This window comes from Trichechus manatus, unplaced genomic scaffold (genome assembly GCF_000243295.1).
Source record: "Trichechus manatus latirostris isolate Lorelei unplaced genomic scaffold, TriManLat1.0 scaffold00021, whole genome shotgun sequence".
In the NCBI taxonomy this organism is placed as follows: domain Eukaryota; kingdom Metazoa; phylum Chordata; class Mammalia; order Sirenia; family Trichechidae; genus Trichechus; species Trichechus manatus.
This window is the reverse complement of record NW_004443957.1, coordinates 16,294,631-16,309,519: the sequence shown is the minus strand read 5'-3', so window position 1 is coordinate 16,309,519 and position 14,889 is coordinate 16,294,631. Positions and strand designations below refer to the sequence as shown.

The window sequence follows — 14,889 nt, the reverse complement described above, 5'->3', positions numbered from 1 at the left end:
TACTTCAAAATGGATCAAAGGCCTAATTGTTAAATCTAAAACCATAAAGTTCTTGAAAGAAAATATAGAAGCAATGCTTTGAGACCTAATTTTCTTCAATTACAGATTATCATACACAACAACAAACACACAGGCAATAGAAAACAAAATAGATAACTGGGACCTCATGAAAGTTAAATACTTACGTTCTTCAAAAGACTTTATCAAAAGAATAAAGAGACGACCTACAGACTGGGAAAAAAAAATAACTGGGAACAATATAACCAATAAAAGTCTAATATCTAAAATACATAGGAAACTTCTACAACTTAACAACAAAAAGACAAATAACTCAATAAAAACTGAGCAAAGGACATGAACAAATGCTTGACCAAGGAGGATATTCAAATGGCCAACAGACACATGAAAAGATGCTCAGTGTCATTAGCTATCAAAGAAATGCAAATCAAAACCACAATGAGATACAATTACACTCCCACTAGGGTGGCTAAGATAAAAAACAAAAACCAGAAAATAGTTAAGTGTCAGAGGGGATGTGGAGAAATTGGAACCCTCATCCACTGCTGGTGGGAATGCAAAATGGTACAGCCATTGTGGAAAATGGTTTGGCAGTTTCTCAGAAAACTAGAGGTAGAGCCGCCCTGTGACCCAGGTATATACCCTACAGATCTAATAGAAGTGACAGAGACATATGCACACCGATGTTCATTGCAGCACTATTCACAATAGCAAAAAGATGGAAACAACCAAAGTGCCTATCAAAGGATGAATGGATAAGTAAAATGTGGTACATACATACAATGGAATACTACTAAGCAATAAAGAAAAATGAGTTCCTGAAACATCCTGGAACATGGATGAACCTGGAGGATATTATGTTGAGCAAACTAAGTCACTCAAAAAAAAAAATATTGTATGTTCTCATTTTTATGAAATGACATGAATAGGTAAATACATAGAAACTAATGCGCATTAGCTGTTACCAGGGATGGAAGGGTAGGGGGAATTCACTCTAGACAGTAGACACTTGATATTTTTGGTGATGGAAAAGGTAACACTGAATGAGGGTGCAGTGTGGACAGCCTGATGAAAGCAAATGATGTCATTAAGATGTGTTGTTGTTGTTAGATGTACACAAGGAAAAAAAAGGTCCTTTTGGTAACTGCTATGGCATGCATAATTTTGAAACAAAGCAACAACAACAAAAAATATATGTGTGGGTATGTATGTGTGTAGGTAGGTATATCTGTGTGTAAGTATGTATATGTGAATATATATGTGTATATATAGATAGGCATATGCGTGTTGTTGTTATTAGCGGCCATCGAGTCGGTTCTGACTCATAGCGACCCTATCTATGTGCAACAGAATGAAATACTGCCCAGTCCTGCGCCATCCTCACTTCCTTTGCTATGCTTGAGTCCATCGTTGCAGCCACTGTGTTAATCCATCTTGTTGAGGGCCTTTCTCTCTTTTGCTGACCCTCTACTTTACCAAGCATAATGTCCTTCTCCAGGGGCTGTTCCCTCCTGATAACATGTCCAAAGTACGTGAGAAGAAGTCTCACCATCCTGGCTTCTAAGGAGCATTCCGGCTGTACTTCTTCCAAGACAGATTTGCTCGTTCTTCTGGCAGTCCATGGTATATTTAATACTCTTCACCAACACCATAATTAAAAGGCATCCATTTTTCTTCAGTTTTCCTTATTCACTGTCCAGCTTTCACATGTGCAGTGTGATGAATGGCCTTTCTCTCTATGGTCTTGTAACTCCCACCCAGGTGACTGGGCGGGGCTGTACAAATAATTGTGGCCCACCAAGGGGATTGGTAAGTTTTGCCTTAAAAGAGAGCCAATTCCAGAGCAGAGAAGAGCCCACCATCACCAAGCCAGGAGATACCAGCAGGAGAGACCAGCAGGAGGCAGCACAGTGGGATTCCCAGCCCACAGAGCTAGAAAGCTGAGTGCCTTTGGGCAGAGACTGAGGGCCAGGGAGAAGCCTACACCTGACCCACGAATTTGAGACTTGCCAGCCTCCACAACCACGTGAGCCATTTCCTTTATACGGTTTGTGAATTCTGTGAGACTTGTGAGTTTTGTGAGACATTGCAACAAATTAGGGAACCCGAAGACAGGAGGGAGAGTACTGAGGTGGGAGGGAGTAGTTGGTGTTAGAGATGATGAAGCAGCTTGGAAAAGTTGGCTATTTGGGATATCTTTAACCTCTGCCTCATAGGAACCAGCTGTGTGCTGATCCTCATAAAAGAAAAAGAAATTGTTTGTTTAACGTGTATATGAGGCAATTGAAAATACCACGGCTTGGGTCAAAGTGGCAGCTTTGCTTTTTAACACTTTAAAGAGGTCTTTTGCAACAGGTATGTGTATGCATATGTACGTGCATAAATGTGACTATGCATATATATTCATATATATAATAAAGCACATAGGGAGTACAGTTATGTATACTTTTTTTTACTGTTGTGCTTTAAGTGAAAGTTTACAACTCAGGTTAGTTTCTCATACAAAAATTTATACATACATTGTTATGTGACCCTAGTTTCTCTCCCTGTACTGTGACAGCACAGTCTTCCTTTCCACCTCGGATTTCCCGTGTCCATTCAACCAGCTCCTGACCCTCTCTGCCTTCTCATCTTGCCTCTGGACAGGAGCTGCCCATTTAGTCTCATGTATCTACTTGAACTAAGAAGCACACTCTTCACGAGTATCATTTTATGTCCCATAGTCCAGTCTAAGAGTCCTGTCTGAAGAGTTGGTCTCAGGAATGGTTTTAGTTTTGGGCTACCAGAGAGTCTGGGGGCCATGTCTTCCGGGGTCCCTCCAGTCTCAAGTAAACCATTAAGTCTGGTCTTTTTACTAGAATTTGAGTTCTGCACCCTACTTTTCTCCTGCTTCGTAAGGGACTCTCTGTTGTGTTCCCTGTCAGGGCGGTCATTGGTGGTAGCCGGGCACCATCTAGTTCTTCTGGTTTCAGGCTGATGAAGTCTCTGGTTTATGAGGCCCTTTCTGTCTCTTGGGCTAATACTTTCGTTGTGTCTATGGTGTTCTTCATTCTCCTTTACTCCAGGTCAGTTGGGACCAATTGATGCATCTTAGATGGCCACTTGCTAGCTTTTAAGACCCCAGACGTCACTCACCAAAGTGGGATGAAGAACATTTTCTTAAAAAACTTTTTTATGCCAATTGACCTAGATGTCCCCTGAAAGCATGGTCCCCAGACCCCCGCCCCTGTTACTCTGTCCCTCGAAGTGTTTGGTTGTATTCAGGAAACTTCTTAGCTTTGGTTTAATTCAGTTGTGCTGACTTCCCCTGTAGTGTGTGCTGTCCTTCCCTTCACCTAATTCTTGTCTACTTTTAGTTAGTGAATACCCCTCTCCCTCCCAGCCCACCCTCGTAATAATCAAAGAATGTTTCTACTGTGTTTAAACCCTTTCTTGAGGTCTTATAATAGCGGTCTTATACAATATTTGTCCTTTTGCGACTGACTAAATTCCCTCAGCATAATACCTTACAGATTCCTTCATGTTATAAGGTGTTTCACAGATTCATCATTGCTCTTTATCATTGCATAGTATTCCATTGTGTGAATATACCATAATTTGTCTATCCGTTTGTCCGTTGATGAGCACCTAGGTTGTTTCCATCTTTTTGCTATCGTGAACAATGCTGCAATGAATATGGGCGTGCATATATCTATTCGTGTGACAGCTCTGATTTCTCTAGGATACATTCCAAGAAGCAGGATTACTGGATCATATTCTGTTTCTATACTTTTAATGATTATTGAGAACTCACAACACTCATACTTATCAATATTCACATTAAATGTAAAAGGCAAAGATTGTGAAATTGAATAAAAAAGCAAAACAACAGTATATGCTGCCTATAAGAAACACACTTAAATAAGAACATACAAGCGGGTTAAAAATAAAAGGTTGAAAAAAGATATGCTATGTTAACGTTAATTAAAAGAAAGTTGGAGTGGCCAATTACAATACCATCAAAATATAAAATACTTAGAATAAATCTGGCAAAAGACTTGTACACTGAAAACTACAAAACTTTGCTGAAAGAAATAAAGAAATGAATACATGAAGAGATATATCATGTGCACAGATCCAAAGACTCAATATTATTAAGATGTCAATTCTTCCCAAATCGACCTATAGATAAAATACAATCCCAATCAAAATTCCAGCAGGCTTTTTGGAAAAACTGATGACTAATTCTAAAATTTATATGGAAATGCAAATGGCCTAGTATAGTCTAACCCATACTGAAAAAGAAAAACAAATTTGGATGATTTATACTACCTGATTTGAAAACTTATTATCAAGCTATAGTAACCAAGATAGTTTGGTAATACCAACAATGTAGGCAAATAGATCAACAGAACACAACAGAATATACAGAATAATACCTACACATATATGGTCAATACACTTTCAACAAAGGTACAAAGGCATCTCAGTAGAGAAAAGATACTCTTTCTAACAAATGGTGTTAAAACAATTGGATAGCCAAATGACAAGAAATGAACTTCAACTCATACCTGGTACCATATACAAAAAATTAACTCAAAGTGGATCATACCTGTATCCACTGCCATCAAGTCAATTCCGACATGGTGACCCCATGTTTTATACAGTATAACTGAGCTCCATAGAGGTTTCTTGGCTGTAATCTTTACAGAAGCATATTATCAGGCCTTTCTTAAATGGTGCTGTTAGGTGAGTTTAAACCGCCACCCTTTCAGTTAGTAGCTGAGAGCAAACCATTTGCACCACTCAAGGACCTTAAAAATGGACCATAGACCTAGAACCATAAAACTTTTAGAAGAAAACAGAGGATAAAATTTTTCTGACACTGAGTTATGCAGAGATTTCCTAGATATGACACCAAAATTCATAAAAGGAAAAGATAATAGATTGAATCAAAATTAAGAACTGCTCTTTGAAAGACACTGTATAGAGAAGAAAAAACAAGTCACAGATTAAAAAAAAAATTGTACATCACATACCTGATAAAGGACTTGTATCCAGAATACATACAGAACTCTCAAAAGTCAGTAATAAGAAAAAAAGAAAACCAATAAAAAGTGGACAAAAGATATGAACAGACACTTCACCAAAGAAGATATATAGATGATAAGCACATGAAAAGATTTTCAACATTGTTGGTCATTAACAAAATGCAAATTAAACAACAATGACAAACTACCACAGTTTCTTAAAAAATTAAACATACTTGTACCATATGACTCAGTCATTCCATTCCAAGATATTTATCCAAGAGTAATGAAAGTATATATCCATTCAAAGACTTGTACATAAATATTCATTGAGGCTTTAATGTAATAATCAAAAACTGGAAACAATCAAATTCCTATCAACAAGGAGTGGATAAATTGTATATATCCATATGTGATGGTTAAGATTGTGTGTCAACTTGGCTAGGCCATGATTCTCAGTGGTTTGGCAGTTGTATGATGTTGTGATCACTTCCATGTTGAGATCTGATATAATGTGATCACCTCCATGATGGGATCTGCTGTGAGTAAGTCAATCAGTTGAAAGGGAGTTTCCTTGGGTGTGTGGCCTGCATCAAGTATAAGTGGACATTCTGTCAAGGCTGTGTGATTTTGCTCACTCTGGAGCCTGCAGCTAGCGCCTGTTTGTCTGACCTCTGATTCTTGGGACTTCAGCTAGCAACTTACCTGCTGTCTTGCCTGCTGATCTTGGGATTTGTTGATCTTCACAGCCTGTGAGCAAGAGCCCTGCTCTCTGACCTGCCGATCTTGGGTTCGTCAGCCCCTGCAGCTACATGAATCAGGAGAAGCCTTCACCTTGACCCATGGACTTGGGATGTTACAGTCTCTATAACTGTGTGAGCAATTTCCTTGACATAAATCTCTCTATATATATATTTATATGCTTTACTGGTTTTGCTTCTCTAGAGAACCCAGCCTAAGACACCATACGATGAAGTACTACCCAGCATTAAAAAGCATGAACTTTTGATGCAAGCAACAAAATCTATGAATGTCAAAATAATTAAGCTTATTGAAAGAAGTCAGATAAAAAGAGTACATACTCTATGATGCCATTTATATAAAATTCTAGAAAATGAAAAATAGTTTCTGGTGTTAGAAAGTAGATCAGACACTGCCTGGGGACAGAATGAGACTGGAAGGAGGAATTACAAAGAGGTTCAAGAAAACTTTGGGGGTTGGGTATGCGCATTATCTTGATTGTAGTGATCGCTGCATGGGTGCATGCATATTCTAAAACTTATCAAATTGTATACTTTTAATATGTGCAGTGCATTGTGAATAACAATACAAAATAAATAACAAACAAAACTAAGGGGAAGACAGAGTTATTACCTTCATATTATCCAGCTCCTGAAAGTCTTTAGCAGGATTTTTTTGTAAGTGAGCTGCTTTACTCAGAGCCATTGCTGTTACCATCCCTCTGCAACAACTGAGGGGAAAAACACACACACATAGTATGATCTATTTATTGTTGGTTCCTCTCCTGTTCAAAATCCAGACTCAGTGGAAGTTTAACATGATAATTCAGCTACTGACTCACCAAGGAGAACAATTTGTCTTTCCCAATTTCTCACCCTTACCCTCTTCCTCCCCTCCATTCCTCTCACTCTTGGCCACTGGTAACACTGATTTGAAATGAAGGAAAAAATTGGATAGATTCTACTAGGTGCAAAAGCTACTTCTTGAGTCTGGAGTAATTATAGTGGTAATTCCCTTTCTAGTTAATAAATGACAATTTTTCAGACCCCATTTTTATTTGGCGAAAATCTTATAGCTTTTCATGTATAAGGTTTTGTTTCTGTTTTTTTTTTTTTAAAGAGACGTTTTGACTGGTATTTAGTGAAGGACACAAAAAAAATACATTCAACTTTGCATGGAATTACACAAGAAACCACGAACTTCTTCATAAATGCCCTCTCTGCCCCCAGTATGTGTAGAAGTGCAAGATGTAAATTATTTATGCAAGCAAATCCTTGTTTTTTACTAATTCTTACCCCTGCACACATTGTCACTTCCTACCCCGCCTATGCTAACATTATTTCCAAAATAATCCTGATGCCAAATTCTCATATTTCAAATGGGTACAGTATCGAAGCTAGTTTAAAAATTAGACTAGTATTTATTTTAAGGTTTTTTCAGCAACCTCTTATTGCAGCTACTTCACTGCCTTTCTTTTCTCTGCTTTCCCATTGCCGTCGAGTTGATTCGGACTCATAGTGATCCTATAGGACAGAGCAGATCTGCCCCACAGGATTTCCAAGGAGCGCCTGGTGGATTCAAACTGCTAACCTTCTGGATAGCAGCCATAGTTCTTAACTACTATGCCACCAGGGTTTTCTTCTCTGATTTATGTCACATTTAATCTTCAAAGGGCAGCAGTAAAGTAACCAGATATTTTCACCTGCTCAGATAGCTGCAGTACTGAGCCAACTTTCTTGCCACTGCAATTGCATCTAGCTCTAACTTAGCGATTCCTATATCACGTGTCTCAGTACTTTTCTCCTCAGACACTGGGAGAATGTCTTCATCGGTACAGTCAGGTACCATTATAATCAGCAAATTTACCATCCACTGGACCATAGATACATGCAATTCATCCATCTGTTAAAAAAAAAATACAAATGATCTATTTTAAATAAATCAAACAGTAAAAAACAAACCAAATTTAGAAATAGAAATTATTATCATACTTGTGTCTAACTTTCAACAACACTATAGTTCTTAATGAAATTAAATCATCACTACCCAGCTAGTGTAACCATATTTTCTTTTGCTCATTATACTACATTAAACTACTCTCTTCCTCTTCTTTATCTTGGTCAAGGGTATTAACTCATTAAAGCCTCAGTTTCCAAACTGTACACCAAGGCATCCCAGGGTACCACCGGTATGCCATGGGATTTCAAATTCTCAAGGAAAATACAATGATATTCAACCTCTGTCAGAATCATCTTGAAGCTGATAGCTCAATTTCAACATTCAATACATTACATCCCTTTTGATGACACCGTATCTTTGATGATCTGTCTGTACTGGAAGTTGCTGTGCTAAAAACAAGTACTGTGTGAAGAAAGTCAATGTGGAGCAGGAAGTGAGGGTGGTGGTGTCCAATCTGATTCCAAAGTTTCAGTAGTTGTACAACAAGCATACACATCCCATTAGTAGGTAATTTTGATTATATGAGAATGAAATAAAAGGTTTTTTTTCTTTATGGTTTTATTTTTCCAAACAGCTAGTATGTTGTCAAGACATAAATATTTACTAAGTCGTTTGAACCCACCTGCTTAATAAACCAAACTGTGAGGTATTTCTTTTGGCTTAGGAGTGCCATGAAAACACTGAGACATGAAGGCACTATGAACTGAAAAAGTTTGGGAATTTACATATTACAGTGTTTGCTGAAGCTGAATCCCAGAAATAAAATGCAGAAACTTTATGAAATGCAAACATCAGATACACCATACTCTTTGAATGCTCTGCTTCCTTTCTCTGGGGAGTTTTTAAGTATTCTTCTAGGCTTAAACATGATCTACTCTGAAGAGACTTTTTAACTTCCACTGGCATTAACTTGCTCCCTATGTTCCTATAGTACTTTGTACATATCTCTATTATAATTGTTTATACATCTGTATCCCCTATTATTTTGTGAGTCTCTTTAAGGCATTGGCCATATGTTATACCTTAATGCTATACATAGTACTTAACAGAGAGTACAAGTGCTTAATAATGTTTGTTGAATGAATGAATAAAAATCAAACTTGGTAGCCCAAAACCAAAACCAAACTCACTGCTGTATAGTTGATTCTGACTCATAGTGACCCTATAGGACAGATTAAAACTGCCCCATAGGGTTTCCAAGTTTTTACAGAAGCTGACAGCCACATCATTCTCCCACAGAGCGGCTGGTGGGTTCAAACTGCTGATCTTTTAGTTAGCACTTTAACCACTGCACCACCAGGGCTCAGCCGGTACTAAAACCCAAACTTCCTGTCTCTTAATTCAAGAGGAAAGGTTGTTAATGATCTAATGCAATGTTGATTAACGTATTTTATATCTGAATTAACACATTATGAAAAAGGTCAGCCTTTCTGAGGTAAGAGTTTAAAAAAGACTGCCACCTTCTGTCACAAGTCAAAGATACTTCCCCTACATATTTCATTAGCTATGCCCTTGCTGCTTCCCAATTAAAGTAAATAAATTCCTAACTGTTCTTTCATGTACCAATGGCTTGGATTATACTGTCATTGAAAGAACTCATTTTTGCTTACATAAAGTATTAATCAATCCTTGGACCATCCCTATAGAATAAATAAAAACAGATGTTATCTTCATTTTAAAGTTATATAGAGAGATCAAATGGTGGAATCAAAGTCATGCAGTAAATCATTGTTGTTAGTTGCTGTCGAGTCAGCTCTAACTCATGGCAACCTTATGTATAACAGAAGGAAATGTTGTGCAGTCCTGTTCCGTCTTCATGATCATTGATATGTTTGAGTCCATTGTGCCAATCCATCTCATTAAGGAGCTCCCTCATTTTCACTGACCCTCTACTTTACCAAACATGATGTCTTTTTTAGTGGTTGGTTGTTCCTGATGACATACCCAAAGTAAACAAGCCAAAGTCTCTCCATCTTCACTTCTAAGGAACATTCTTCTAAGACTAATTTGTTCCTTTTTCTGGCATTCTATGCTATATTCAGTATTCTTCACCAACACCACAATTCAAATGCATCAATACTTCTTCTGTCTTCTTTTTTTACTGTCCAGCTTTTGCACGCATATAAGGCAACTGAAAAAAGATCATGACTTGGGTGAGGCACACCTTAAGTCATCGAACTGACAAGTTTGCTTTCTTAAGAGGTCTTTTACAGCAGATTTGCTCAAGGCAGTATGTCATTCGATTTCTAGACTGCTGCTTCCATGGACGTTGATTACTGATCCAGGTAAAATGAAATTCTTGACAATTTCTTCTCCAATTATCATGATGTTTTTTATTGGTCCAGTTGCAATAATATTTGTTTTCACATTCAGGTGTAATCCACAACGAAGGCTGTAGTCTTTGACCTTCATCAGTAAGTGCTTCAAGTCGTCTTCATTTTTGGCAAGCAAGGCTGTGTCATCTGCATATTGCAGGTTGTTAATGAGTTTTCTTCCAAATCCTTATGTCATGTTCTTCCTCACACGGTACGCTTTACAGATTGGTTTAGCATACATATTGAATAAGTGAAGTGAAAGTTTTCAACGCTGCCACACACCATTTCTGAGTTTTGAACCATGCAGTATTCCCTTGTTCTGTTCAAATGACTGCCTCTTGATCCATCTACAGGTTCCATATGAGCACAGTTAAGTGTCCTGGAATTCCAATTCTTCATGTTATCCAAAATTAGATATGATCTATACAGTCAAATGCCTTTATGTAGTCGATAAAACACAGGTAAACATCTTTCTGGTATTCTCTGCTTTTGGCTAATATCCATTTCACATCAGCAACGATATCCCTCGTTCCACATCCTCTTCTGAATCTGGCTTGAGCTTCTGGCAGTTCCCTGTCAATGTACAGCTGCAGTGGTTTTTAAATTATCTTCAGTAAAATTTTACTAGCATGTGATATTAATGTTGTTCAATAATTTCTGCATTCCATTTGATTGCCTTTCTTTGGAATGGGCACGAATATGGATCTCCTCTAGTTGGTTGGCCAGGTAACTGTCTTCCAAATTTCTTGACATTGACAAGTAGGCACTTAGAGCATTGCATCTGTTTAAGCATCTTATACGGTATTCCATCCATTCCTGGAGCTTTGTTTTTCTTCAATGCTTTTCAGGCAGCTTGAACTTTTCCTTCAGTATCAGTAGTTTTTGGTCATATGCTACCCCCTGAAGTGACTGAATGTTGACAAAGTCTTTTTGGTACAGTGACTCTGTATATTCCTTCCATCTTCTTTTGATGCTTCCTGTGTCATTCAATTTTTTGCCATAGAATCCCTCAGTACTGCAACTCAAAACTGGAATTCAAGCATGAAGAAAGTGAAAGGTTATTAAAAAGACAAGAACTTTGAAGCTTGTTCTTAAGCACGGAGTAGCTAAAATATATTGAAGAAATGAAGTAAAAGAGCTGAGCAGAAAATTTCAATGGGCAGCTCAAGAAGAGAAGGCAAGTATTATAATGAAATGTGCAAAGATCTGGCATTAGAAAACCAAAAGGGAAGAACATGATAAGCATTTGTTAAGCTGAAAGAACAAAAGAGAAAATTCAACACTTGAGTTACAATAAATCATAGGTAAATTTAAAATCAAAATAAAATTAAACACAAAAGAACATCTTTTACTTTCACAAAGATATGTAATCATTCTTTTTTTTTTTTTATTGAAACATGCTTCTTTCTTGATCTGTCATTTTCCCACTTTTGATAGAGATACAGGCCCAGGTATGATAATCGCCATTGACACTAATTCTCAGAGTATAAGCAGCTATAGGGAGTAGTGGTGGGGACAATGGTGGGAGAGTAGAGAATATGAATTGTCTAGAGGGTTATCTAATCCTCAGCTCCAGCTAATTTTTACCAAAGGGGAACATGGGACCAATATTGCTGAATTTTCCTATTTTTCAAGGGAAGGTAGAAATCTATATTCTATCTGTATGTGAAATCTCCAATTTTTAAGTGTTTCCAACTAATTAAAACTGTTTCAAACATGATGCAGGCCAACATTATGCAGACAAAATTAAAACATATATTTGCTGGGGAATAGGAATTTCCTATTTATTATTTTTCTGAACTTCCACTTGCAGCCAGGTTAAATAACAGACACTGGATTTACCCTCCTGCCTGAAACAGTGACACACACACACACACACACACACACAAACCAGGCAAAATACCATACTTTTACACAAATAATATGCACTTTCTATGTCTGTTTGCCAACCACATCCTCCTCCTGTGAGGTATTTTCATAAATGCCACTATGCCAATTTTTTTTTTTTACATGTGGCTGTAAAAAAAAATAAAATTAGCATAGTACACTTACAAAAATACCTTGTTGGGGGAGGGCACAGTTTGCAAACAAATGTACCAGGTGGACGTTCTTTGTGTAAAAAAACAACAACTTTCAAGATATTGGACATCAATCAATGAAGGACTGTGATCCCTGAGAGATGAGAAATGAATGGGGTGAGCCCTATGATTGCCCCAGATTATTGCCTTGTGAAGATTTCCAGGCCATGGCATGGGGAGGAGGAAACCAAGCAGAGAGAGGACAGAGTTGTACAGAGAGAGAATTCTGGAGAGCTTCAGAGGGTCTCTCTCAAGTATTCAGCAGAGTACTAATCAATATATGCCATGTTAGGAAATTACACAAGATTGGGGAAATAACTCAGAAGTAGCTATGCCTGGTGCTCCACAATGACAGAAATAGTACCTATTCTACCAGCCAGGCTGGATAACATCATAATTCATGGGAATTTGGTAGAATACTCAGAAAGCTGTTGCTTCAGTAGTGGGGAACAATTAGCCCTGGACTAAATTCTGATCTGAGCCCATCTAACAAAACTTAAAAACATGACCTCAAAAGATCAAACGGTATCCAAATAACTGTATTACAGAAGGATACTCAGGAGTATTTATAAAATACAAACACATCCAGCACCCACAAGGCAAAATTCACAATGTCTGGCATCCAAGCAAATATTACCAGGTATGCAAAGCAGAAAAATGCAACCCATTTTGAGAAGACAAATCAATCAATTTAAACTAACTCAGAACTGGCTCAGATATTAGAATTAGCAGAAAAGAACATTAAAACAGTTGTTATAGCTCTATTTCATATGTTTAAAAAGGTAGAGAGGAAGACTGAACATGTAGAAATAAGAAAAATACATAAAAGACTCAAATCAAACTTCTAAAAATGAAAACTACATTGACTCAGATAAAAATACACTAGATGGATTAACAGCACATTGATTAGGTAACTTGAAGACATAGCAATAGAAACTATCCAAAATGAAACACAGAAACAATACTTTTAAAAAATATGAAAAGAGCATCAGTGAGCTGTGGGATAACTTCGAACTGCTTAATATACATTTAACTGGAGTCCCTGAAACAGAGGCAAGAAGGAGAAAGAAAAATATTTTAAGAAATAATGGTTATAATGTTTGCAAATTTGATTTTTTAAAAACGAGAAACCCAAAGATCCAAGAAGTTCAATGAACCCAAACATAAGAAACATGAAAAAAACTATACCAAGGCTCATCATAATCAAATTGCCCGAAACCACTGATAAAGAGGAACCTTATAAATCTTAAAATCAACACAAGAAAAGCAGATACGTTATAAATGGAGGGACAGAGATAGTGATGACAGCAGATTTTTAGTAGGAAAAAATGCAAGCGAGGAGACAATGAAGCAACATCTTTAAAGTACTAAAAGAAAAAAAAACTGTCAACCTCAAATTCTATATTTAATAAAAATATCTCTCAAAAACAAAGACAAAATAAAGACAGTTTCAGACATATAATAGCTAAAATAATTCAGCAGCAGCAGACCTGCACTATAAAAAACATTTTTAAAAAATCCTTTAGGCAGAAGGAAAATGAGACCATACGTAAAAACAGAATTATACAAAGGAATGAAGAGCACCAGAAATTATAACCTTGTGAGTAAATATATGTTTTTTTCTTTTTATTTAAATTTCTTTAAAAAAAATTGACTAAACAAAAATATCATAGTGTGGGGCTTATAACATATGCAAAACTAAAATGTGTGACAATAATATCACAAAGGCCTGAGAGGAAAAATAAAAATATATTATGGTAAGGTTCTCTTATGATATGCATAAAGTGGTATAATGTCATTTGAAGGTAAACTGTGGTAAGTTAAAGTACATATTGTAAACCCTTGAGCAACAAATAAAAACAATAAAGCATATGGGATAAAATGTAAACAACTGGTAAAACTGGGAAATGAGTATAATGGAGTTCCCTGTACTTCTCTTGCAACTTTTCTATAAAATTGAAATTACTGAAAAATTAACGAATTTAAAAAAATATCAATATATACTAGTATTAGCCAGTTGGAAAACACAATGGATAAGAAGATTCCATTTTGTAATAGGTAAATAAAGACAAAATATTAAGAAATGTCTAATAAGAAATGTGTACTACCTATGTGAGGGGAAATATAAAGCCTAAAAGACTCAAAATGAGATTTTTAACAAATGGAACATCCCAACATGTCTATATAGATGACCAATCATACAGATTTCAACCCTTCTCAAGTAAATTTATTTAATGCAAACCCAATAAAAATGTTTCAACATTATACATGTTTAAAGTAAGTTATATGCTTAGATCACAGTCCAGTAAAAATTTTGATAGTTTGATTATATTATTGGCAGTTTATTTTTCCTACAGTGTACCTGCTTTACTCCTTTACATTAACTGCTGCTCCTGTAGTCATCTGACTTTGCAACTCCTATTCTAGATAATGAATTTCTTCATTATTTGAAAATTCACTTGTAACTTGAATGATCCTCATTTCATATTTTCTGAATTCGCTCTTAAATGGCCACATCCATTTTCAATCAATTGAATCAATTTCCATTTAAACAACATACAAAGCTGATACACAGAGAGAATGGTTATAGCCAGTGTTGTGCTAGTAAATGTTTAACAACCAGTTCTCAAGATGGGGGCTGATTTGTAGCATTTTCTGATTTTTGTGGTGTAAATACTTCGACCATGGCCAATTTCATGCTGCCAAAGTGACATCACTTAGGCAGCGATGCAGAGTGGCATACCATTACATAGTATTTCCACCATACAG

General features: G+C 36.6%; 1 protein-coding gene across 1 annotated transcript in view; it reads right to left on the bottom strand.

Annotated features, from left to right (window-relative positions):
- AXDND1 (axonemal dynein light chain domain containing 1) overlaps positions 1–14,889 on the bottom strand; it is a 154,917-nt gene that overhangs the window by 25,628 nt on the left and 114,400 nt on the right. The window contains 2 exon segments of the mRNA XM_004372950.2: positions 6,402–6,498; positions 7,471–7,670. Of these exon segments, the coding sequence (XP_004373007.1) occupies positions 6,402–6,498; positions 7,471–7,670 (297 nt within the window).